Source organism: Crinia signifera, chromosome 3 (assembly GCF_055691185.1).
Source record: "Crinia signifera chromosome 3, ASM5569118v1, whole genome shotgun sequence".
NCBI classification, from domain to species: domain Eukaryota; kingdom Metazoa; phylum Chordata; class Amphibia; order Anura; family Myobatrachidae; genus Crinia; species Crinia signifera.
Window position 1 is genome coordinate 332,248,570 of NC_139219.1, and position 25,743 is coordinate 332,274,312.

At 50.1% G+C, this 25,743-nt stretch overlaps 1 protein-coding gene across 1 annotated transcript in view; it reads left to right on the forward strand.

Annotated features, from left to right (window-relative positions):
* The window catches only part of LOC146063085 (adhesion G-protein coupled receptor F1-like), a 72,313-nt gene extending 46,984 nt beyond the window's left edge, over positions 1-25,329 (forward strand). The window contains exons 2-9 of the mRNA XM_083175099.1: positions 5,744-6,066; positions 7,169-7,230; positions 8,659-8,832; positions 14,939-16,309; positions 19,081-19,122; positions 22,121-22,174; positions 23,210-23,247; positions 25,088-25,329. Coding sequence (XP_083031225.1) covers positions 5,744-6,066; positions 7,169-7,230; positions 8,659-8,832; positions 14,939-16,309; positions 19,081-19,122; positions 22,121-22,174; positions 23,210-23,233 — 2,050 coding nt within the window. The 3' untranslated portion in view covers positions 23,234-23,247; positions 25,088-25,329. The remainder of the gene's footprint in view (positions 1-5,743; positions 6,067-7,168; positions 7,231-8,658; positions 8,833-14,938; positions 16,310-19,080; positions 19,123-22,120; positions 22,175-23,209; positions 23,248-25,087) is intronic.
* Positions 25,330-25,743: the final 414 nt, after the last annotated feature.

Here is a 25,743-nt window from a genome sequence, read left to right on the forward strand (position 1 = left end):
ATCCTACCTCCCGTCTGGTGGCTAGTGTATAAATCCTATATCCAGTCTTGTGGTTAGTGTATAAATCCTACCTCCATCCTGGTGGCTAGTGTATAAATCCTACCTCCAGTCTGGTGGCTAGTGTATAAATCCTACCTCCAGTCTGGTGTCTAGTGTATAAATCCTACCTCCCGTCTGGTGGCTAGTGTATAAATCCTACCTCCAGTCTGGTGCCTAGTGTATAAATCCTACTTCCCGTCTGGGGGCTAGTGTATAAATCCGACCTCCAGCCTGGTGGCTAGTGTATAAATTCTACCTCCCGTCTGGTGGCTAGTGTATTAATCCTATCTCCAGTCTGGTGGCTAGTGTATAAATCCTCCCTCCAGACTGGTGGCTAGTGTATATATCCTACCTCCCGTCTGGTGGCTAGTGTATAAATCCTATATCCATTCTGGTGGCTAGTGTATAAATCCTACCTCCAGCCTGGTGACTAGTGTATAAATCCTACCACCAGCCTGGTGGCTAGTGTATAAATCCTCCCTCCAGTCTGGTGGCTAGTGTATAACTCCTACCTCCAGCCTGGTGGCTAGTGTATACATCCTATATCCAGTCAGGTGGCTAGTGTATAAATCCTACATCCAGTCAGGTGGTTAGTGTATAAATCCTACCTCCACCCTGGTGGCTAGTGTATAAATCCTACCTCCAGCCTGGTGGCTAGTGAATAAATCCTGTCTCCAGTCTGGTGGCTAGTGTATAAATCCTATCTCCAGTCTGGTGGCTAGTGTATAAATCCTACCTCCCGTCTGGGGGCTAGTGTATAAATCCTACCTCCCGTCTGGTGGCTAGTGTATAAATCCTACCTCCAGTCTGGTGCCTAGTGTATAAATCTTACCTCCCGTCTGGGGGCTAGTGTATAAATCCTATCTCCAGTCTGGTGGCTAGTGTATAAATCCTACCTCCAGCCTGGTGGCTAGTGTATAAATCCTCCCTCCAGCCTGGTGGCTAGTGTATAAATCCTACCTCCCGTCTGGTGGCTAGTGTATAAATCCTATATCCAGTCTTGTGGTTAGTGTATAAATCCTACCTCCAGCCTGGTGGCTAGTGTATAAATCCTACCTCCAGTCTGGTGGCTACGGAATAAATCCTACCTCCAGTCTGGTGGCTAGTGTATAAATCCTACCTCCAGTCTGGTGGCTAGTGTATAAATCCTACCTCCCGTCTGGTGGCTAGTGTATAAATCCTACCTCCAGTCTGGTGCCTAGTGTATAAATCCTACCTCCCGTCTGGGGGCTAGTGTATAAATCCGACCTCCAGCCTGGTGGCTAGTGTATAAATTCTACCTCCCGTCTGGTGGCTAGTGTATAAATCCTATCTCCAGTCTGGTGGCTAGTGTATAAATCCTCCCTCCAGACTGGTGGCTAGTGTATAAATCCTACCTCCCGTCTGGTGGCTAGTGTATAAATCCTATATCCATTCTGGTGGCTAGTGTATAAATCCTACCTCCAGCCTGGTGGCTAGTGTATAAAACCTACCTCCCGTCAAGGGGCTAGTGTATAAATCCTACCTTCAGCCTGGTGACTAGTGAATAAATCCTACCTCCAGTCTGGTGGCTACGGAATAAATCCTACCTCCAGTCTGGTGGCTAGTGTATGAATCCTACCTCCAGTCTGGTGGCTAGTGTATAAATCCTACCTCCCGTCTGGGGGCTAGTGTATAAATCCTACCTCCCGTCTGGTGGCTAGTGTATAAATCCTCCCTCCAGCCTGGTGGCTAGTGTATAAATCCTACCTCCCGTCTGGTGGCTAGTGTATAAATCCTATATCCAGTCTGGTGGCTAGTGTATAAATCCTACCTCCAGCCTGGTGGCTAGTGTATAAATCCTACCTGCCGTCTGGTGGCTAGGGTATAAATCCTACCTCCAGCCTGGTGGCTAGTGTATAAATCCTACATCCAGCCTGGTGGCTAGTGTATAAATCCTTCCCCCAGTCTGGTGGCTAGTGTATAAATACTACCTCCAGCCTGGTGGCTAGTGTTTAAATCCTATCTCCAGCCTGGTGGCTAGTGTATAAATCCTACATCCAGTCTGGGGGCTAGTGTATAAATCCTACCTCCAGCCTGTTGGCTAGTGTATAAATCCTACCTCCAGTCTGGGGGCTAGTGTATAAATCCTAGCTCCAGTCTGGTGGCTAGTGTATAAATCGTACCTCCAGCCTGGTGGCTAGTGTATAAATCCTACCTCCAGCCTGGTGGCTAGTGTATAAATCCTACCTCCAGCCTGGTGGCTAGTGTATAAATCCTACCTCCAGCCTGGTGGCTAGTGTATAAATCCTACCTCCCGTCTGGGGGCTAGTGTATAAATCCTACCTCCCGTCTGGGGGCTAGCGTATAAATCCTATATCCAGTCTGGTGGCTAGTGTATAAATCATACCTCCCGTCTGGTGGCTAGTGTATAAATCCTATATCCAGTCTGGTGGCTAGTGTATAAATCCTACCTCCAGTCTGGTGGCTAGTGTATAAATCCTACCTCCCGTCTGGTGGCTAGTGTATAAATCCTATATCCAGTCTGGTGGCTAGTGTATAAATCCTAGCTCCAGTCTGGTGGCTAGTGTATAAATCCTACCTCCCGTCTGGTGGCTAGTGTATAAATCCTATATCCAGTCTGGTGGCTAGTGTATAAATCCTACCTCCCGTCTGGGGGCTAGTGTATAAATCCTAGCTCCAGTCTGGTGGCTAGTGTATAAATCCTACCTCCAGTCTGGTGGCTAGTGTATAAATCCTACCTCCCGTCTGGTGGCTAGTAAATAAATCCTACCTCCAGTCTGGTGGCTAGTGTATAAATCCTAGCTCCAGTCTGGTGGCTAGTGTATAAATCCTATATCCAGTCTGGTGGCTAGTGTATATATCCTAGCTCCAGTCTGGTGGCTAGTGTATAAATCCTAGCTCCAGTCTGGTGGCTAGTGTATAAATCCTATCTCCAGTCTGGTGGCTAGTGTATAAATCCTATCTCCAGTCTGGTGGCTAGTGTATAAATCCTACCTCCCTTCTGGGGGCTAGTGTATAAATCCTACCTCCCGTCAGGTGGCTAGTGTATAAATCCTACCTCCAGTCTGGTGCCTAGTGTATAAATCCTACCTCCCGTCTGGGGGCTAGTGTATAAATCCTACCTCCAGCCCGGTGGCTAGTGTATAAATTCTACCTCCCGTCTGGTGGCTAGTGTATAAATCCTATCTCCAGTCTGGTGGCTAGTGTATAAATCCTACCTCCAGCCTGGTGGCTAGTGTATAAATCCTCCCTCCAGCCTGGTGGCTAGTGTATAAATCCTACCTCCCGTCTGGTGGCTAGTGTATAAATCCTCCCTCCAGCCTGGTGGCTAGTGTATAAATCCTACCTCCCGTCTGGTGGCTAGTGTATAAATCCTATATCCAGTCTTGTGGTTAGTGTATAAATCCTACCTCCAGCCTGGTGGCTAGTGTATAAATCCTACCTCCAGTCTGGTGGCTACGGAATAAATCCTACCTCCAGTCTGGTGGCTAGTGTATAAATCCTACCTCCAGTCTAGTGGCTAGTGTATAAATCCTACCTCCCGTCTTGTGGCTAGTGTATAAATCCTACCTCCAGTCTGGTGCCTAGTGTATAAATCCTACCTCCCGTCTGGGGGCTAGTGTATAAATCCGACCTCCAGCCTGGTGGCTAGTGTATAAATTCTACCTCCCGTCTGGTGGCTAGTGTATAAATCCTATCTCCAGTCTGGTGGCTAGTGTATAAATCCTCCCTCCAGACTGGTGGCTAGTGTATAAATCCTACCTCCCGTCTGGTGGCTAGTGTATAAATCCTATATCCATTCTGGTGGCTAGTGTATAAATCCTACCTCCAGCCTGGTGGCTAGTGTATAAAACCTACCTCCCGTCTGGGGGCTAGTGTATAAATCCTACCTTCAGCCTGGTGACTAGTGAATAAATCCTACCTCCAGTCTGGTGGCTACGGAATAAATCCTACCTCCAGTCTGGTGGCTAGTGTATGAATCCTACCTCCAGTCTGGTGGCTAGTGTATAAATCCTACCTCCCGTCTGGGGGCTAGTGTATAAATCCTACCTCCCGTCTGGTGGCTAGTGTATAAATCCTCCCTCCAGCCTGGTGGCTAGTGTATAAATCCTACCTCCCGTCTGGTGGCTAGTGTATAAATCCTATATCCAGTCTGGTGGCTAGTGTATAAATCCTACCTCCAGCCTGGTGGCTAGTGTATAAATCCTACCTCCCGTCTGGTGGCTAGGGTATAAATCCTACCTCCAGCCTGGTGGCTAGTGTATAAATCCTACATCCAGCCTGGTGGCTAGTGTATAAATCCTTCCCCCAGTCTGGTGGCTAGTGTATAAATCCTACCTCCAGCCTGGTGGCTAGTGTTTAAATCCTACCTCCAGCCTGGTGGCTAGTGTATAAATCCTACATCCAGTCTGGGGGCTAGTGTATAAATCCTACCTCCAGCCTGTTGGCTAGTGTATAAATCCTACCTCCAGTCTGGGGGCTAGTGTATAAATCCTAGCTCCAGTCTGGTGGCTAGTGTATAAATCGTACCTCCAGCCTGGTGGCTAGTGTATAAATCCTACCTCCAGCCTGGTGGCTAGTGTATAAATCCTACCTCCAGCCTGGTGGCTAGTGTATAAATCCTACCTCCAGCCTGGTGGCTAGTGTATAAATCCTACCTCCCGTCTGGGGGCTAGTGTATAAATCCTACCTCCCGTCTGGGGGCTAGTGTATAAATCCTATATCCAGTCTGGTGGCTAGTGTATAAATCCTACCTCCCGTCTGGTGGCTAGTGTATAAATCCTATATCCAGTCTGGTGGCTAGTGTATAAATTCTACCTCCAGTCTGGTGGCTAGTGTATAAATCCTACTTCCCGTCTGGTGGCTAGTGTATAAATCCTATATCCAGTCTGGTGGCTAGTGTATAAATCCTAGCTCCAGTCTGGTGGCTAGTGTATAAATCCTACCTCCCGTCTGGTGGCTAGTGTATAAATCCTACCTCCCGTCTTGTGGCTAGTGTATAAATCCTACCTCCAGCCTGGTGGCTAGTGTATAAATCCTAGCTTCAGTCTGGTGGCTAGTGTATAAATCCTACCTCCCGTCTGGTGGCTAGTGTATAAATCCTACCTCCCGTCTGGTGGCTAGTGTATAAATCCTACCTCCAGCCTGGTGGCTAGTGTATAAATCCTAGCTCCAGCCTGGTGGCTAGTGTATAAATCCTAGCTTCAGTCTGGTGGCTAGTGTATAAATCCTACCTCCAGTCTGGTGGCTAGTGTATAAATCCTAGCTCCAGCCTGGTGGCTAGTGTATAAATCCTAGCTCCAGTCTGGTGGCTAGTTGGGTATAACGAGCCCTGTCCTGGCTGAAGAAATTCCGGGGGTAAAAAAAGTGGGGTCCCCCGTAAATCTATAGCCAGCACCGTCCTGGTCCCTAAAATACGGGGGACAAAATGAATTGGAGACCCTTGTATTTTGACAACCAGCACCAGGCCCAAACAGTCAGCAGGCTAATGCCACAGCCTGGAGAAACTTCCCGCGGTCCCTCTGATGGTTTGCAATAAAAGGATTTAGCACACATTCAGTTTTCCCCGTAAGTGTATAAAGCCCCCTGACAGATAACAGCACATCAGGGTCTGTCAGCCATTACAGTTACATGTGGCTGCAAAAGAAAAAGAAAAGTGGATGAGATAATATCTAGATAGCATTCTAAAGAATGTAATTCATTTGTACATTCTTTTATTGAGACACAATAGCAGCAGCAGCAGCAACAGCAGCAACAACAGTGGCATCAACAACAACAGTAGCAAGAGCAGTATCAACAACAGCAGAAGCAGCAACAATGACAGTAGCAACAACAACAGTAGCAACAGCAGAAGCAGCAACAATGTCAGTAGCAACAGCAACAACAACAGTAGCAACAACAGAAGCAGCAACAATGTCAGTAGCAACAACAACAGTAGCAACATCAGAAGCAGCAACAATGTCAGTAGCAACAGCAACAGTAGCAACTGCAGCAGCAACAGTGGCAACAACTACAACAGAAACAAATCCAGCAGCAACAGCAGCAGTAACAACAGCAGCAACAGCAGAGGCAGCAACAACCGTGGCAGCAGCAGCACCAGCAACAACAGTGGCAGCAGCACCAGCAACAACAGTGGCAGCAGCAGCAACAACCGTGGCAGCAGCACCAGCAAAAACAGTGGCAGCAGCAGCAGAGGCAGCAACAACAGTGGCAGAAGCAGCAGCACCAGCAAAAACCATGGCAGCAGCAGCAGCAACAACAACAGCAGCAGCACCACCAGTAAAAACAGTGGCAGCAGCAGAGGCAGCAACAACAGTGGCAGAAGCAGCAGCACCAGTAACAACAGTGGCAGCAGCAGAACCAGTAACAGCAGCAGCAGCAGCAGAACCAGTAACAGCAGCAGCAGCAGCAGCAGAACCAGTAACAACAGTGGCAGCAGCAGCAGAACCAGTAACAGCAGCAGCAGCAGCAGAACCAGTAACAGCAGCAGCAGCAGAACCAGTAACAGCAGCAGCAGCAGAACCAGTAACAGCAGCAGCAGCAGAACCAGTAACAGCAGCAGCAGCAACAACAGCAGCAGCAGCAGAACCAGTAACAGCAACAACAGCAGCAGCAGCAGAACCAGTAACAGCAGCAGCAGCAGCAATGGACGCCTCACAGGCGATGTGTAAGTAACATCTCAAAAACCATTTGCCTCAAATGAGGGTCATACTGGGGTAAATTTACTAAGATGGGAGTTCTACTGAAGATGGGATGTTTCCCATAGCAACCAATCAAATTGTACTTCTTATTTATTTAGCACATTCTGGAAGGTAATAGACAGAATATGATTGTTTGCAATAAATGTACCCCACTGAATGATCCAAAACATCTCTGTGGGTCACTAAGGAACCCAAAAATGTTACATTGCGCTGCGGAGACTTCATGCACACAAATCTGTGCCCACTCTCCGCTACTGGCACTGCCCATGGGTATCGCATCCAATTATCCATTTGTCGGGGGGACACAATAAAACTAACGACAAATAATACACCCACATGATGTCACAGAACGCCATTGGCACTCAGCATTGTGACATAGCTGTGCCACCCCGATCGTCACTGAGTCTGATATATATCTGTGTATAACAGAATAATCTCTCCCACAGACCCTACGTCTAACGCTTCTGTCTGGGGCCAGCTGACCGAATGGCTGCAACTGGCAAATCTGGTGCGTAGGACGAAGTGTTATATTATAGTAATGTCTATAATGTACAGTCATCTTACTATGATCAATACAAAGCATTACAGAATAACCAAAGTGAGTGCTGTATCTATCCATGGACTCATGCAGTTATAGTAGGGAGGTAGGTTCCATGGTTGGTGTCATTCTGGGCCTAATTCAGTAAGACCCGGTCCCCAGCATATTCGGGCCAGGGGCCGATGTTGCAGGTCTGCACATGTGTATGGGTGAAAATACACATGTGTAGACCCGATTCACGAGTATTACACTCACCATGTGCCACGCAAGGCCAGGAGAGGGAGGGGTGCGGAGAGGGAGGGGTGCGGAGAGGGAGTAGTGCGGAGAGGGAGGGGTACGGAGAGGGAGGGGTACGGAGAGGGAGGGGTTTGGAGAGGGAGTAGTACGGAGAGGGAGGGGTGCGGAGAGGGAGGGGTACGGAGAGGGAGTGGTACGGAGAGGGAGGAGTGTGGAGAGGGAGGGGTACGGAGAGGGAGGGGTGGGGAGAGGGAGGGGTGCGGAGCGGGAGGGGTGTGGAGAGGGAGGGGTGCGGAGAGGGAGGGGTGCGGAGAGGGAGGGGTGGGGAGAGGGAGGGGTGCGGAGCGGGAGGGGTGTGGAGAGGGAGGGGTGCGGAGAGGGAGGGGTGCGGAGAGGGAGGGGTGCAGAGAGGGAGGAGTGCGGAGAGGGAGGGGTGCGGAGAGGGAGGGGTGCGGAGAGGGAGGGGTACGGAGAGGGAGTAGTACGGAGAGGGAGGAGTGCGGAGAGAGAGGGGTGCGGAGCGGGAGGGGTGCGGAGAGGGAGGGGTGGGGAGAGGGTGGGGAGCGGGAGGGGTGCGGAGCGGGAGGGGTGTGGAGTGGGAGAGGTGCGGAGAGGGAGGGGTGCGGAGAGGGAGGGGTGTGGAGAGCGGGCAGCGCACATATCAATTCGCATGCTGGGGTGAACATTCGCTCTGCGAAAGAGCGTGGACACTCCCTCGCCCGGCGGGCGGTGTTTCAGCGATCGGTAAGCAGTGATTTTTGCTACTTACCGAGTCAACCAGAATCAGGGAGAGGAGAGATTATTACTGGAATTATTATTAATTTATTTTATTTATATGGCGCCACAGGGGATCTGCAGCGCCAATGACCGAGCACATAAACGATAAGCAGAACAGGAAACAGCGAGACACAGGTGACTACAATAGAGGATAAGAGCAGGGTATATAACCATAGCTGCAACAGCAGGCAGCACTGGCATAAGTATAAGCAAGAGAAGGAAAAGCACCAGAGGGAAGAGGGCCCTGCTCATCAGAGATTACAATCTATAGGGTATAGCGATCACAGTTGAGAATTAGAATTCAGCTCGGACGTATTTTATTGTCTTCTGTGCAGTAAGGGAACATTGCCGCTATATAATACAGAGTCTTTCTCTCATAAACAGAGTACCTCCGCAGATATCGCACTGGGCATAATTCCGGACTTACAGAAATACACATCCTCCGTCGGCCCCGCCGGGTTCTACAAGGGCGAGGTGGCACTAATACTGAATATTCTGGGGAATATCACGGAAATAGCAGCCCAATCAAATCAGACCTTTCAGGCGAGCACAGTGCTGGTGAGTCCCAGGCGGCGAAACGCGCGTATTCCACCGTCATGTAGGATCTTACTTCCAATATTACTCATAGAACCTGGATAATGATTGTTTGCTATGATTCATTTTGTGTGCTGAATCAGCCCCTATTGTAGTTCTCGTAACCCCAATGATATAATAGCCCCTTTCCTGCCAGTCCACATACATAGGACATGCAACAAATGAACACGCCTAGCAAGAGGACTTCAGGGTTAACATGTATGTGTCAAATTTGCATCAAATTCTAACAACCAATGAGGCACCTGCTCTCATTGTGTATCTTGCGATAGACATATACAAGCTGATGGCTGATTGGTTCCTTTGGATCATTCAGGGGTTAAAGTGAGGGGGAACTGGGTGGAACTGAGTTCCACCACGTCTAATGGTAGGGGAACTGAGTTCCACCTCCACCACAGCCCTGAACAGTAATTCCAACAGAAAAACCTGTCCCATCGGCTTCTTCTTCTGGCACGGCGTGCATAATGTAAAGTTAAGATGAACAACTGTGGACATTATGTGTATAAGGGGAATTACTGTGTGATTTAATATGAATCAAGGGCACTACATGCAGTGTAATGTGTATACGATTGTGCTACCATGTATGGTGGGACCATTATCCCTTTATGGGTGGTACGGCACAATTCCCTAGCACGGTTCTAGGCTCTGCCTAATTGGGGGGGGGGGGGTGTCGGTGTTAGGGGAGCGGAGTTCCACCACCACTCCTGGACCACTTTAAGCCCTGGGATCATTACATATTGTTTACTTAAATAATATTAGTAAATTAACCCTAAAGGAAGAAAATATATAAATGTCCTCTACGTGACCTTCAACCCCTGCAATATCGTATCTGATAATTATCCCAATATTACTGCAATGGCAGATCAAACTCCATAGTGTCCTTATGTAGCATGGACGTGGTCATCATTCATGTCACCAACCAGCCACAAGCCAGCCAATCAGGAGACAGACACATGGCCGGATCTCTGTTTACCAACGCCCCTTTACAGGAAATCCCAGCCAAAGGAACGTATCCCCCACATGTATCACGGAGGTAGGGCTGGCTCTCGGCAGCTGCCATGGGGATCCAGAATCTCTGGGGCATCCCTGACTATTACAAGATTAAGGACGACTCTGACAGAGGCTTCCTTGGTGAACTTAAGGCTTACGGCAGGTGTAGAACTTCTAAGACGCCACTTCCACACTTTCGTGTATGCAGAAGGGATGTGGGGATCCGCAGTGCATATGGGAGACCCAATCTATATTATGTCCAATGGTTGTCTCAGAATCGTAACTGACCAGCGATAATCTCATATTGGTCACTGTTCACCCTCAGGTCACAATTAACCCCTGCGGTGTCTATATGGTGACGGTCAGGGGTGCACCCCAGAGTTACCACAATATTAACAGGATTTAAAAAAGGAGAAAAAGAAACTCGGATGGGGTGCACGCCTGATTCTGGACATTTAGTATTGGATACAGTTAAAAATAATTTGATAACAAATTAGTCATTAATAACAAATTTGATAATTGCCCCTGAGAAAAATTACTTCCAGTGCCTTGATGATTATGAGGACTGCGCAGAATATGGGAAAATGTTTACGCCACACAAGTTAAGGGGTAAAATTTAGAAATGACCATTATATCTTCTTATGGTGACACCCAGTCGGTACAGGATCTCTCATTTGATAGGAGTTTGCTGATAAGAGTCAGTAATATTTGAGTCTTGTTTTGCTTTAACAAACCCACATGGTGCATTATATAAATTGTGAACCAATTCTGATATTTTTAGTTTTTTGTGAAAACAATTGTACTGTATCAAAGATAAACAATTGTATATAAATATGCAGTTGGGATGAGGAGTTAGAGAGTCCAGCATAGGACGAGGAGTGAGAAAGTCCAGCATAGGACGAGGAGTGAGAGAGACCAGCGTAGGACGAGGAGTGAGAGAGTCCAGCATAGGATGAGGAGTGAGAGAGTCCAGCATAGGATGAGGAGTGAGAGAGTCCAGCATAGAATGAGGAGTGAGAGAGTCCAGCATAGGATGAGGAGTGAGAGAGTCCAGCATAGGATTAGGAGTGAGAGAGTCCAGCATAGGATGAGGAGTGAGAGAGTCCAGCATAGGACGGGGAGTGAGAGAGTCCAGCATAGGATGAGGAGTGAGTGAGTCCAGCATAGGATGAGGAGTGAGTGAGTCCAGCATAGGATGAGGAGTGAGAGAGTCCAGCATAGGATGAGGAGTGAGAGAGTCCAGCATAGAATGAGGAGTGAGAGAGTCCAGCATAGGATGAGGAGTGAGAGAGTCCAGCATAGGATGAGGAGTGAAAGAGTCCAGCATAGGACGGGGAGTGAGAGAGTCCAGCATAGGATGGGGAGTGAGAGAGTCCAGCATAGGACGGGGAGTGAGAGAGTCCAGCACAGGATGAGGAGTGTGAGAGTCCAGCATGTGTAGACCCGATTCACGAGTATTACACTCACTGTGTGCCACGCAAGGCCAGGAGAGGGAGGGGTGCGGAGAGGGAGGGGTACGGAGAGGGAGGAGTGCAGAGAAGGAGGGGTGCGGAGAGGGAGGGGTACGGAGAGGGAGGAGTGCAGAGAGGGAGGGGTGCGGAGAGGGAGGGGTACGGAGAGGGAGGGGTATGGAGAGGGAGGGGTACGGAGAGGGAGTAGTACGGAGAGGGAGGGGTACGGAGAGGGAGTAGTACGGAGAGGGAGGGGTGCGGAGCGGGAGGGGTGCGGAGAGGGAGGGGTGCGGAGAGGGAGGGGTGCGGAGCGGGAGGGGTGCGGAGAGGGAGGGGTATGGAGAGGGAGTAGTACGGAGAGGGAGGAGTGCGGAGAGAGAGGGGTGCGGAGCGGGAGGTGTGCGGAGAGGGAGGGGTGGGGAGAGGGAGGGGTGGGGAGAGGGAGAGGGAGGGGTGGGGAGAGGGAGGGGTGCGGAGCGGGAGGGGTGTGGAGTGGGAGGGGTGTGGAGTGGGAGAGGTGCGGAGAGGGAGGGGTGCGGAGAGGGAGGGGTACGGAGAGGGAGGGGTACGGAGAGGGAGTAGTACGGAGAGGGAGGAGTGCGGAGAGAGAGGGGTGTGGAGCGGGAGGGGTGCGGAGAGGGAGGGGTGGGGAGAGGGAGAGGGAGGGGTGGGGAGAGGGAGGGGTGCGGAGCGGGAGGGGTGTGGAGTGGGAGGGGTGTGGAGTGGGAGAGGTGCGGAGAGGGAGGGGTGCGGAGAGGGAGGGGTGTGGAGAGCGGGCAGCGCACATATCCATTCGCATGCTGGGGTGAACATTCGCTCTGCGAAAGAGCGTGGACACTCCCTCGCCCGGCGGACGGTGTTTCAGCGATCGGTAAGCAGTGATTTTTGCTACTTACCAAGTTAACCAGAATCAGGGAGAGGAGAGATTTTTACTGGAATTATTATTATTTTATTTTATTTATATGGCGCCACAGGGGATCTGCAGCGCCAATGACCGAGCACATAAACGATAAGCAGAACAGGAAACAGCGAGATACAGGTGACTACAATAGAGGATAAGAGCAGGGTATATAACCATAGCTGCAACAGCAGGCGGCACTGGCATAAGTACGAGGAGTGAGAGAGTCCAGCATAGAATGAGGAGTGAGAGAGTCCAGCATAGGATAAGGAGTGAGAGAGTCCAGCATAGGATAAGGAGTGAGAGAGTCCAGCATAGGATGAGGAGTGAGTGAGTCCAGCATAGGATGAGGAGTGAGTGAGTCCAGCATAGGATAAGGAGTGAGAGAGTCCAGCATAGGATAAGGAGTGAGAGAGTCCAGCATAGGATAAGGAGTGAGAGAGTCCAGCATAGGATGAGGAGTGAGTGAGTCCAGCATAGGATGAGGAGTGAGTGAGTCCAGCATAGGATGAGGAGTGAGAGAGTCCAGCATAGGATGAGGAGTGAGAGAGTCCAGCACAGGACGAGGAGTGAGAGAGTCCAGCATAGGATGAGGAGTGAGTGAGTCCAGCATAGGATGAGGAGTGAGAGAGTCCAGCATAGAATGAGGAGTGAGAGAATCCAGCATAGGACGGGGAGTGTGAGAGTCCAGCACAGGATGAGGAGTGAGAGTCCAGCACAGGACGAGGAGTGTGAGAGTCCAGCACAGGACGGGGAGTGTGAGAGTCCAGCATAGGACGGGGAGTGAGAGAGTCCAGCATAGGATGAGGAGTGAGAGAGTCCAGCATAGGACGAGGAGTGAGAGAGTCCAGCATAGGACGGGGAGTGAGAGAGTCCAGCATAGGACAGGGAGTGTGAGAGTCCAGCATAGGACGGGGAGTGTGAGAGTCCAGCATAGGACGGGGAGTGTGAGAGTCCAGCACAGGACGAGGAGTGTGAGAGTCCAGCACAGGACGAGGAGTGAGAGAGTCCAGCATAGGACGGGGAGTGAGAGAGTCCAGCATAGGACGGGGAGTGTGAGAGTCCAGCATAGGACGGGGAGTGAGAGAGTCCAGCATAGGACAGGGAGTGTGAGAGTCCAGCATAGGACAGGGAGTGTGAGAGTCCAGCACAGGACGAGGAGTGAGAGTCCAGCACAGGACGAGGAGTGTGAGAGTCCAGCACAGGACGGGGAGTGAGTGAGTCCAGCATAGGATGAGGAGTGAGAGAGTCCAGCATAGGACGAGGAGTGAGAGAGTCCAGCATAGGACGGGGAGTGAGAGAGTCCAGCATAGGACAGGGAGTGTGAGAGTCCAGCACAGGACGAGGAGTGTGAGAGTCCAGCACAGGACGGGGAGTGTGAGAGTCCAGCACAGGACGAGGAGTGTGAGAGTCCAGCACAGGACGGGGAGTGTGAGAGTCCAGCACAGGACGAGGAGTGTGAGAGTCCAGCACAGGACGGGGAGTGTGAGAGTCCAGCACAGGACGAGGAGTGTGAGAGTCCAGCACAGGACGAGGAGTGAGAGAGTCCAGCATAGGACGGGGAGTGAGAGAGTCCAGCATAGGACGGGGAGTGAGAGAGTCCAGCATAGGACGGGGAGTGAGAGAGTCCAGCATAGGACAGGGAGTGTGAGAGTCCAGCATAGGACGGGGAGTGTGAGAGTCCAGCACAGGACGAGGAGTGAGAGAGTCCAGCATAGGACAGGGAGTGAGAGAGTCCAGCACAGGACAGGGAGTGAGAGAGTCCAGCACAGGACGAGGAGTGTGAGAGTCCAGCACAGGACGAGGAGTGTGAGAGTCCAGCACAGGACGAGGAGTGAGAGAGTCCAGCATAGGACAGGGAGTGAGAGAGTCCAGCACAGGACAGGGAGTGAGAGAGTCCAGCACAGGACGAGGAGTGTGAGAGTCCAGCACAGGACGAGGAGTGAGAGAGTCCAGCGTAGGACGAGGAGTGAGAGAGTCCAGCATAGGACAGGGAGTGAGAGAGTCCAGCACAGGACGAGGAGTGTGAGAGTCCAGCATAGGACGGGGAGTGTGAGAGTCCAGCACAGGACGGGGAGTGTGAGAGTCCAGCACAGGACGGGGAGTGTGAGAGTCCAGCACAGGACGGGGAGTGTGAGAGTCCAGCACAGGACGGGGAGTGTGAGAGTCCAGCACAGGACGAGGAGTGTGAGAGTCCAGCACAGGACGAGGAGTGTGAGAGTCCAGCATATTTAATTATTGAATTTGAATTATTGTGTCTAAATAATTAATCCATATGCCCCTTAACAAGAAACTTCTTAGAAAATAGGTAAATCCTATAATAATAATAATAATAATAATAATAATAATAATAATAATAATAATAATAATAATAATAATAATAAGGATATTAATAAGCTATTCAGGTTTTCACTAGTGAGATACAATGGAGGAATTACTGAGTGCCTTTAGTATAAACTTATCTTTGGTTATGTTTAAAATCATCGATCCTGTAGAATAAAGGCAAACACTGCTCCTCACCTATATGGGGGGAATTCAGGTGCGTTTCAGGCCTGAGGCCACTAGCTGGTTCCTGACAGAGCAATTCAAGTGTTGCTCATTTCAGTATACTGCTATGTGGTTCTGCCATTTTGGTGGACTGGTAACTGGTAAAACTATCATTACAGAGGAATGTATTTGTGTAGTATCGTATATCAGCATGGTTATATCGCTATATTCTGACTCTCGCCTCTAGGATATTTTATACATCACCAACCAGCTTCTCAATGAGACCTCCTGGGGTGCAGCTTCCAGCAGTAACTCCGCACTCGGACCCCAGCTCTTGTGGTGCTTTGAAAACATTTTGGAACGGATGGAAATAACGGATGTCTCCTTTAACGTTTCGTATGAAAACATTGAGTTGCGCTGTTTGGCCGCCCCCTGCATGAACTTGAGCAATGAGACGGCCCTGAGGGTTGTGGAACAGGTGAGTGTTGCATTCCCTGCAAAGGACAGTCGGCAAACGTTAAATTCTTCCTGTCTGGTCAACGTGTTGTTATTAACCTACAAGAACCTTCATATGAACTTCAGGAAGAGCTACGAAGAAGAAGGGGGTCCAAGTGGTGGTTTCGTGGTAGACAGTAACATTATGACAAACATCATGCTGTTCGATGGCAAGAGTTACCATGGCGCCAGCACCAATTTGAGTTTCCAGTGTAACAACGGAGACTGCGACCCAACAGCCGTGTGCGCCTTTTGGAATTTTAGCACCAACAGTTGGTCATCGGCGGGGTGCACGACCGAAGTTGTCAACGGTGGGACTAACTGCCAATGCTACCATCTCACATCATTCGCTATACTATTTGCAAAATATTTACCATCAGGGCTGCGGAACTCCAACGTTCTTGATTATATCACAATCGCCGGCCTGGTTGTCTCCATAGCATCTCTTGTTTTGTGCATTTACTTCCAAGTGTATCTGCTGAAGACTGCGATAAACCTCGTTGCCCACTACAGACATCTGGCCATCCTCAACGTCTCGTCCTTCCTGCTTCTGAGTAACGTCTCCTTCATAGCAGCCAGTTACATCACACCAAAACAGTACCTCAGGCTTTGTGTTGGCCTCACCTTCCTCACCCATTTTTCTCTCCTGGCATTCCTCTGCTGGACCTTGGTCCAGAGTCTCTTCCTTTTTTGCCGTCTAGTGTTCGTGTTCCACCACATAACAAAGAAGGAGTTCATGGGCCTCTCTGTTGGCCTGGGGTACGTGTGTCCCAGCTTGATTGCTGCAGGCACCTTCTTGTACTTCACACCCACTGATGATTATCAGGGAGACAATGTGTGCTGGCTGAACAGCAACTCGGGGGCTTCCATGGCGTTCATTGTCCCGACCATCATTATCCTGTCAGGGAATTTCCTTGTGCTGCTGGTGGTGGTCCGCAAGCTCCTTAGACCGTCCATTTCCGATGGCCACAGAGAAGACGAGGAAGTCATTAGGAAGCTGATAAAGGCTGTAGTCTTCTGCACCCCCCAGTTTGGATTGACCTGGGCCGTTGGAATCCCTTTGCTGACATATGGGAGCTCGGAAGTATTACAGTATCTGTTCGTCCTGCTCAACCCCCTGCAGGTAAGTGAGGGATGCAGTGCTCTCCATGAGTCTGGGACCGGGATGCCGTCATTTGGTCTACAGCATGATGGTCGACAGTCAATAGGTCAACACCATTAGGTCGACATGGGAAAATGTCGACATGGGAAAAGGTCGACATTCGAAAGGTCGGCATTGTGTTTTTCACTGTTTTTTGAACCGATATGTGCCGACAGGCGGTATTTCATGCCTACCATCCACTAGGGCGTGGTGGGAGAATAAAATAGTGTGCCGAGCGCAGTGAGACACCGTGCCCCGCGCAGCGAGCGTTGCGAGGGGATGCGGTGGACTTTAAACTGTGTCCATGTCGACATGTCGAACTAATGACCTTTCGACCTAGAACCATGTCGACCTAGAACCATGTCGACCTAGACCCACGTCGACCTTTTCCCATGTCAACCTAATGGTGTCGACCTCATGACTGTCTACCATAATGCTGTAGACCAAATGATCCCAACCCCTGGGACCTGTGCAAAAGCCATGGGGTGGAAGGGTTGTAGCGTCTCCACTAGGGGGCGCTACAATAGACTGAATATAAGTAATATTATTGAAGTATAATAGGCATTTATCCCTTGGAGTAAGATGAATGTGATGTCATCAGAGATTGAGGAGTCGGAACGTGTAGCCCAGAGGTGGAACACATAAGTACCGTCCGGCTTCTTTCCATTCTATGGGCCTAATTCAGAGTCCTTCACAGATCTCCTAAATACGTTATTCAGCAATTTCTGTAGATCTGCGCACGTGTGAGCAATTCACCTGCGCTCTTGGGCCCTATGTACTGTACAGATGGGTCCATGGCCAATCAATGCTAAAATGGTATTCGGATGATAGATTGACAATGTATACAGTAGGTGGATGGACATTAGGTCAACACTATATGGTCGGCATGCAAAAATGTCGGCAGATGGTCAACGTAAGGTTGAAGTTGCACCCCCTGTACCCTCTATAGCTACGCAACTGCTGTCAACGCTTTCTCTGAGGAGAACCCGACCCGTCCTGCACTCCTCCAGCAGCCGGCAATAAGATAGGCAATATGTCTAATGGGTGGTCCGGTGCACCCCCGGACCACCCCTTAGATTCGCCTATGGTGCCGCCTCACCCCACAAGTATCTTAGGACATCGGCGTCCTGCGCTGCACCTTTGGAGGGCACCTGCCAATATATCTCCCTGCATTTTTGCTATGCCAGCCCCCTGCCTTTTCCAGGCATATATAATTAGTTGAAAGTATTTACACAAATAGAGACCCCCATGAGCAGACCACCCAACCAGAACACTGGTCACGCCACCCACATTATTAGGTGCTGGCCACAACCCCTATTATTGCACATAATAGGCTCATGATAATTTTCAGCTCCAGGCCCATTTAGACCTTAATCTGGCACTGGCTGAGGTACTCACCGTACCTGCTGTGATACCCACCTTTCCTTCTGGGGTACTCCCCTTACCTGCTGAGGTTCTACCCTTACCTGCTGGGGTACTCCCCTTACCTGCTGAGGCACTCTCCTTACCTGCTCAGATATCCACCTTGCCTTCTGGGGTACCTGCTGGGGTCATCCCCTTACCTGCTGAGGTACTCTCCTTACCTGCTGGGGTCATCCCCTTACCTGCTGAGGTACTCTCCTTACCTGCTGAAGTACTTCCCCTTACCTGCTGAGGCACTCTCCTTACCTGCTGAGGTACTCTCCTTACCTGCTGAGGTACTCCCCTTACCTGCTGAGGTACTCCCCTTACCTGCTGAGGTACTCCCCTTACCTGCTGGGGAACTCCCCTTACCTGCTGAGATTCTCCCCTTTCCTGCTGAGATACCCACCTTGCCTTCTGGGGTACTCCCCTTACCTGCTGAGGTTCTACCCTTACCTGCTGGGGTACTCTCCTTACCTGCAGAGATACCCACCTTGCCTTCTGGGGTACCTGCTGGGGTCATCCCCTTACCTGCTGAGGTACTCTCCTTACCTGCTGAGGTACTCTCCTTACCTGCTCAGATACCCACCTTGCCTTCTGGGGTACCTGCTGGGGTCATCCCCTTACCTGCTGAGGTACTCTCCTTACCTGCTGGGGTCATCCCCTTACCTGCTGAGGTACTCTCCTTACCTGCTGAAGTACTTCCCCTTACCTGCTGAGGCACTCTCCTTACCTGCTGAGGTACTCCCCTTACCTGCTGAGGTACTCCCCTTACCTGCTGAGGTACTCCCCATACCTGCTGAAGTACCTTCCTTACCTGCTGAGGTACTCCCCTTACCTGCTGGGGTACTCCCCTTACCTGCTGAGGTACTCCCCTTACCTGCTGAGGTACTCCCCTTACCTGCTGAGGTACTCCCTATACCTGCTGAAGTACCTTCCTTACCTGCTGAGGTTCTCCCGTTACCTGCTCGGGTTCTCCCGTTACCTGCTGAGGTACTCCCCTTACCTGCTGGGGTACTCCCCTTACCTGCTGAGGTCCTCAGCCAGCTCTCACCTGTGCAGCACATACATGATAAATGACCATCTTACAGAACAGGTAACAGGTGCCTTCCTCAGAAATTGGTTATAGCGGTCCATCCTCCGGGTGACCCACGTTCCATTCAGCGGCCCTTGCTTCTACCTGGCCCAAGTACATGCAGTTCTTAGCATGCGCCGTGTAATGTCAGCTACTACATAGGGGTGCAGGGCCTTTGCTTTGTTTGGTGTTTACTTATCCAAGGTGCTAGAACGTGGGTGTGAGAGGTTTCCGGACGGGCGTTCTGATCACCCCATCCCTCTCTTCTCTCCCTCAGGGCTTCTTCATCTTCGTCTTCGGCTGCCTGCTGGATAAAAGGGTTTGTGACTTCATGTTTACTTGTAGCAGTTTCTATCACATAGATTCTCTTCTAACCCCTGCACCTTACATCTATTCCAGTCCGCCATTCCCCTTAGTATGTGAGCTCTGGCAGGCAGGACCCTCCTTCCTACCGCTATTCCCAAGCACACTCCATGGGGGACATTGACTAAGCTCAGCCGTAATCGCCGAGCGCAAATACAAATGGTTACGAACGTCTTCGGCCATGATTTTGGCCTGAGAACTCGGCAAATTCACCTAGCTGCTGAGTTCTCAGGATTAGTAGTTCCCGATGGGGGCGACATTCGTATTTGGCTGCTGCGTTTACCGGCAACCAAACACAGCCGACCCTGGAGAGTGGGGTCCCCCCAGGCCACCCAAGGCCAGTGCTGAAGCCTGGGCTTTCTCCGGCACCCCTGGACGGTGGGCGCCAGGCTGATTTTTGCTTTTGTGTAAAAAAGAACACATCACATTGGAATTGGAGAACCACAAGTCCTAGCATGCCATTCCTCATCCAGCAAACACAGAACACGGGACACGTCAACCAATCAGGGCTCAGCTCAATCCTGATTGGCTGTAGGCGTTTCCATGGAGGGTTTTTCATGCCGGGAAACTTGGCAGCCAAATATGAACGACTTCCTTTCTACCATCGGAAAATACGAATCCTGAAAATTCGGCAGCTTAGTAAATCTGGCGAATTATCAGGCTGTATTTTCGGGGTGATCACGGAGGATTCTGGCCATACCCTTTTGTACCGCGAATTGTCCGTGATCAGCATTCCTAGTAAATTTCCCCCAAGTTCCTGCATGTGGGGCAATAAAGGGCCTGATAGGACTTGTATTTCCACAGCAGAAGCAATACTCAAATAAAACACGAACACCCCATAGAAAGTTAAAAAAAAATATTACATACATGCACAAACATACATATACTCACCCATGTTCCCCTGTAGATCTGTCCTCTTTTCCAGTAGAAATTCATTAGAGAGCTGTGGAAAAAATATATACTCACCCGGATCTAGTGTAGATCATGTTCTCCTGGTTCCAAGTAGCATCTACAGCAGGCATTCCCAACCACGGTCCTCAAGGCACACCAACAGTGCAGGTTTCAGAGATATCCAGACTTCAGCACAGATGGTTTAATCAGAATCCCTCAGATTCTAATTAAGTCACCTGTGCTCAAGCCTGGATATCTACAAAACCTGCACTGTTGGTGTGCCTTGAGGACCGTGGTTGGGAATGCCTGATCTACAGGGTTAAAAAAGAACAAAAAAATGCAAACTCCAGACTGAGGAATAGCATTGTGTGTGTGTACACATGCTGCTTCTCCGTGTAACTGAAGGCAAATCCCACTCACATCAGTCAATGGAAACCTCTCAGCAAATCAGCTGCGAGCTCCAGATGAGCTCTGCACCTGATTGGCTGTTCGCGTTCCATAGATGTCTATGTTATGACCCTATGGTGGTTCCCAGCATGCAAATCAATTCTGTGTAAATAACAATGGCTCCTATGATGGGTCTGACCTCAATGCTAATTCACAATATCCCCGGGGATACCTTCAATAATCTTTGCGGGTATGCTGATTTGCTGGTTGCACAGATCATACGTTGGGTGTAGGATTACTGACCACTGAATTGTGAATTGTGCCAGCTCCAGTGAGTTGCCCATCCCATGCCCAAGTCATCTGTCCTGTCCGGTCTGTTGTTCATGTAAGGTATATATGCCATGGTATTCCGGTTCATGTAAGGTATTTATGCCATGGTATTCCGGTTCATGTAATTTATGCCATGGTATTTCGGTTCATGTAAGGTATTTACAGTATGCCATAGTCTGCCCATGTGTATTTTACTCATGCTCTAATATCCCTCTACCTCTCCCTGTCACACTTTACCTCCCTCTGCCTCTCCCTGTCACCCTCTACCTCTCCCTGTCACACTTTACCTCCCTCTGCCTCTCCCTGTCACCCTCTACCTCTCCCTGTCACACTCTGCCTCTCCCTGTCACACACTGCCTCCCTCTGCCTCTCCCTGTGACATGCTGCCTCTCCCTGTCACACACTGCCTACCTCTGCCTCTCCCTTTCACCCTCTGCCTCTCCCTGTCACACACTGCCTACCTCTGCCTCTCCCTGTCACACACACTGCCTCCCTTTGCCTCTCCCTGTCACACTCTGCTTCTCCCTATAACACACTGCCTCCCTCTGCCTCTCCCAGTCACACTCTGCCTCTCCCTGTCACACTCTGCCTCTCCCTATAACACTTTGCCTCCCTCTGCCTCTCCCTGTCAACCTCTACCTCTCCCTGTCACTCTGCCTCTCCCTATAACACTCTGCCTCTCCCTGTCACCCTCTATCTCTCCCTGTCACACTCTGCCTCTCCCTATAACACTCTGCCTCTCCCTGTCACCCTCTATCTCTCCCTGTCACACTCTGTCTCTCCCTATAACACACTGCCTCCCTCTGCCTCTCCCTGTCACACACTGCCTACCTCTGCCTCTCCCTGTCACACACACTGCCTCCCTTTGCCTCTCCCTGTCACACTCTGCTTCTCCCTATAACACACTGCCTCCCTCTGCCTCTCCCTGTCACACACTACCTACACCTGCCTCTCCCTGTCACCCTCTGCCTCTCCCTGTCACCCTCTGCCTCTCCCTGTCACACCCTGACACCCTATTCCTCTCTCTGACACCCCCTGCCTCTCCCTGTCACCCACTGCCGTTTTGCATATAGTGAACTTGGGTTGGGGTGGAGGAGGGGGACCCAAATAATATTATTTGCACCTGGGCTCACAACCCCCAAGTCCCACCACTGGTGGGAGGGTAAGGATTATGGGAACAGGGGCAGGGGTATACATATTGGGGCCCATGGATTCCATCCTTCGAGATGCCAATGTCCCCACCGCCAGTGATCCATATGTATCCCCTCTCAGGGTATCACTGTACTGTGTCTCACAGCCCCGCTGTACTGTGAGGGGAAGGTGACAGATGTTACTGTGCATTCCAGGTGATGGGTCTAATGAAGAAGAGACTGTCAAAGACTCCCAGTTTCAGAAGCACGGTAAGGACATATACTGTATAAGGACTAATACCTATTGTGCAGTCCTAATGCGCAGCAGTCCCTGAGATTACAGCGGACTGGCTCAGAGCAGCTGAATATTAGGGTTGTACTGTAATATTCTGTATGGGACATGGGGCACCTGCCCTCCTCTGCCTCTTATTGTACACATGTAATTGTGTGTGAGATGGGTGCATGTAGCGCAATGGCGGATAGAGGGGGTAGGACACAGACCATGTCATGGGGGCGATACATCTTAATCCAGAACATAACCCCAAAATCTGATACCCCCACCCCCCCTCCCCCCATACGCCGTCCAGTGCAGGGGCAAATGCAGGATTTGGAATGGGGGAGGGGGGGGGGGTTGTGTGTGTGTGTGTATGTGTGTGTGGATACATACACTATATATATATATATATATATATATATATATATATATATATATATATATATATATACACACACACACACACACACACACACACACTTATACATATTTTTAGGGGATTTAGCTAAATTTCCCAACTTCAGGATATTGCAAATACTGTAGCACTACTATCAATAACAAAATGGCACTGCCCAAACATTTACATGGGCTACAAGAAAATGTCCACCGCTATTTTCTTTAGTAATCACCAGCAGTGAAACATATTATAGTAAGAAGCAGAATTCTACTCAGACCCCCTCACCACTGGCCCACTGGGGCGGGGCCTAATGCCACCAGGGAGTGGGGCCAATATTGCATTTGTCAGGACAGCAGTAATCAGGACAAAACAATGATTTAGTCCATCAGGGGGTGGGGGGTTCTGGTACTATGAAACCCCCCCTGCATGCGCCACTGCAGTGAGTTTGGTTGGTTCAGGTACTGGAGGGGGAGAATGGAGGGGCACACTGCATGTTAAGGGGTAAGACCACTGCCCGCTACATTTCTTGCCCTCACATAACTGGCAGAAACTCCCATCTGCAAGGACGGACAATGCGCGAATGTCGTTCTCAGGAAACCGGTAATGTGTCATACTGTCTGTTATGTCCCCACAGGCTACAACGGTCAGCTCTTACTGAGGACACTGATGAAGGTAAGACGTAGCGAGGGGCCATGTGTAATATAGGGGTATGTGCTGGACAATATCTAGTCCCGCAACTCGGCCTCTGTAGTGACCTGCGAGTTCCATGCCGTTACATTGTGGGCCTGTTACAGACCAGGTCGCTGATGTGCAAAATTGCCGAAGACTGACAGAAAACCTGCCCTGCACAAGTCTGCGAGTGAATTGCAATAATAATGCAGATCGCTATCCTATCACACATCTACACGCAATTCCCGATTATTTCTGTGCAAATGTGCGTAGCACTGTGACCGGCTGATCGGCACCGGCGCTGACGTCACAGACCCCCCTGATAACGCTTGGCGCACCTGCGTTTGATCTGGCACTATGATAACGGCCGGCTTCCTGTCAGTCACATTGCGGAGGGATTGCGTTTAGATGTTTTCACTATTCCAGTCGCTATTTGGGCTCGCACATGCGCGCTGCAATCCGTACACATGCGCAGTCATCCGATAATCTAACGGATTGCAGATTGGCACAACAGCGATCAGGTCTGAATACGTTTTTTTCATATTTGAACGCGCCCATTGTGATGCGAATATACACAGGTGATAAATGCCGGCCACTGTCAGGACTGATAGTTCTAAGGGGGTCATTCAGGCCTGCTCGCTAGGCTGCGTATATTCGCTGGTTTGCGGCAGGGCTGGTCAAACTAGTCATTGTGAACTACCCACATTTCTCATTTTCCAGACCACCAACTGGTGCACAGGTGCTGTCATTACTAACTGTCACATTTCCAGACTACATATCTGGTGAACAGGTGCAGTCGTTACTAACTGCCACATTTCCCAGACCACTTAGCTGGTGCACAGGTGCCGTCATTACTGTCACATTCCCCAGACCACCTAGCTGATGCACAGGTGCAGTCATTACTGTCACATTCCCCAGACCACCTAGCTGGTGCACAGGTGCCATCATTACTGTCACATTCCCCAGACCACCTAGCTGGTGCACAGGTGCCATCATTACTGTCACATCTCCCAGACCACCTAGCTGGTGCACAGGTGCCATCATTACTGTCACATTCCCCAGACCACCTAGCTGGTGCACAGGTGCAGTAATTACTGTAACATTCCCCAGACCACCTAGCTGATGCACAGGTGCAGTCATTACTGTCACATTCCCCAGATCACCTAGCTGGTGCACAGGTGCAGTCATTACTGTCACATTCCCCAGATCACCTAGCTGGTGCACAGGTGCAGTCATTACTGTCACATCTCCCAGACCACCTAGCTGGTGCACAGGTGCCATCATTACTGTCACATTCCCCAGACCACCTAGCTGGTGCACAGGTGCAGTAATTACTGTAACATTCCCCAGACCACCTAGCTGATGCACAGGTGCAGTCATTACTGTCACATTCCCCAGACCACCTAGCTGGTGCACAGGTGCCATCATTACTGTCACATTCCCCAGACCACCTAGCTGGTGCACAGGTGCAGTAATTACTGTCACATTCCCCAGACCACCTAGCTGGTGCACAGGTGCAGTAATTACTGTCACATCTCCCAGACCACATAGCTGGTGTACAGGTGCAGTCATTACTGTCACATCTCCCAGATCACCTAGCTGGTGTACAGGTGCAGTCATTACTGTCACATCTCCCAGATCACCTAGCTGGTGCACAGGTGCAGTCATTACTGTCACATTCCCCAGACCACCTAGCTGGTGCACAGGTGTACATTGTACAAGTCCACAGATGGTTTGGAAAACATGGACTGTTGGTAGATCTCAGGACCAGTTAGGCCACCCCTGATTTAGGGCATACTTACTGTACACAATAGATGTAAGCCGCCTTTTCTTTCCTTCATAGGTTTTCGGAAACATGGAAGACGCTGATTACAGATTCCTAGATTGTTATTCTTACATCCACTCATATAATGTAATGTCTCATGGTGTCCATGCATAATCATTGTGTGCGTTATGGACTAGATCGCATCGCACGCGGAATTGTACCATGTATGGGCACCTTCAGATGCGGGAGTGTGCAGTGTACCATAGAGTGCATATCAGCAGCCACTATGAGGACGAATGCCGCCTCCAGACAAAACCAAGAGGAAACAGCATTCAAGTGGCGTTCTCTATCACACAAACACATCCATTATAACTGAAAGTGTTTCTTTATGTAGTATTTCAACAAAACCAATAAATACAGAAAAATATATATATGTGTCGCACTATACAAAACACCTGACAACTTCCCGGGGGTGTTAAAAGATAAGAAATCATTAAATAAACAATATTAAAAGAAAACAAAGATCACTGGTGAGATCGCTCACCATACTGGCTCATCTTTCACTGTACGGCTCACCTTACATGAACTGTACCGGCTCACCATACTGGCTCACCTTACATGCACTGTACCGGCTCACCTTACATGCACTGTACCGGGTCACCATACTGGCTCACCTTACATGCACTGTACCGGCTCACCATACCGGCTCACCTTACATGCACTGTACCGGCTCA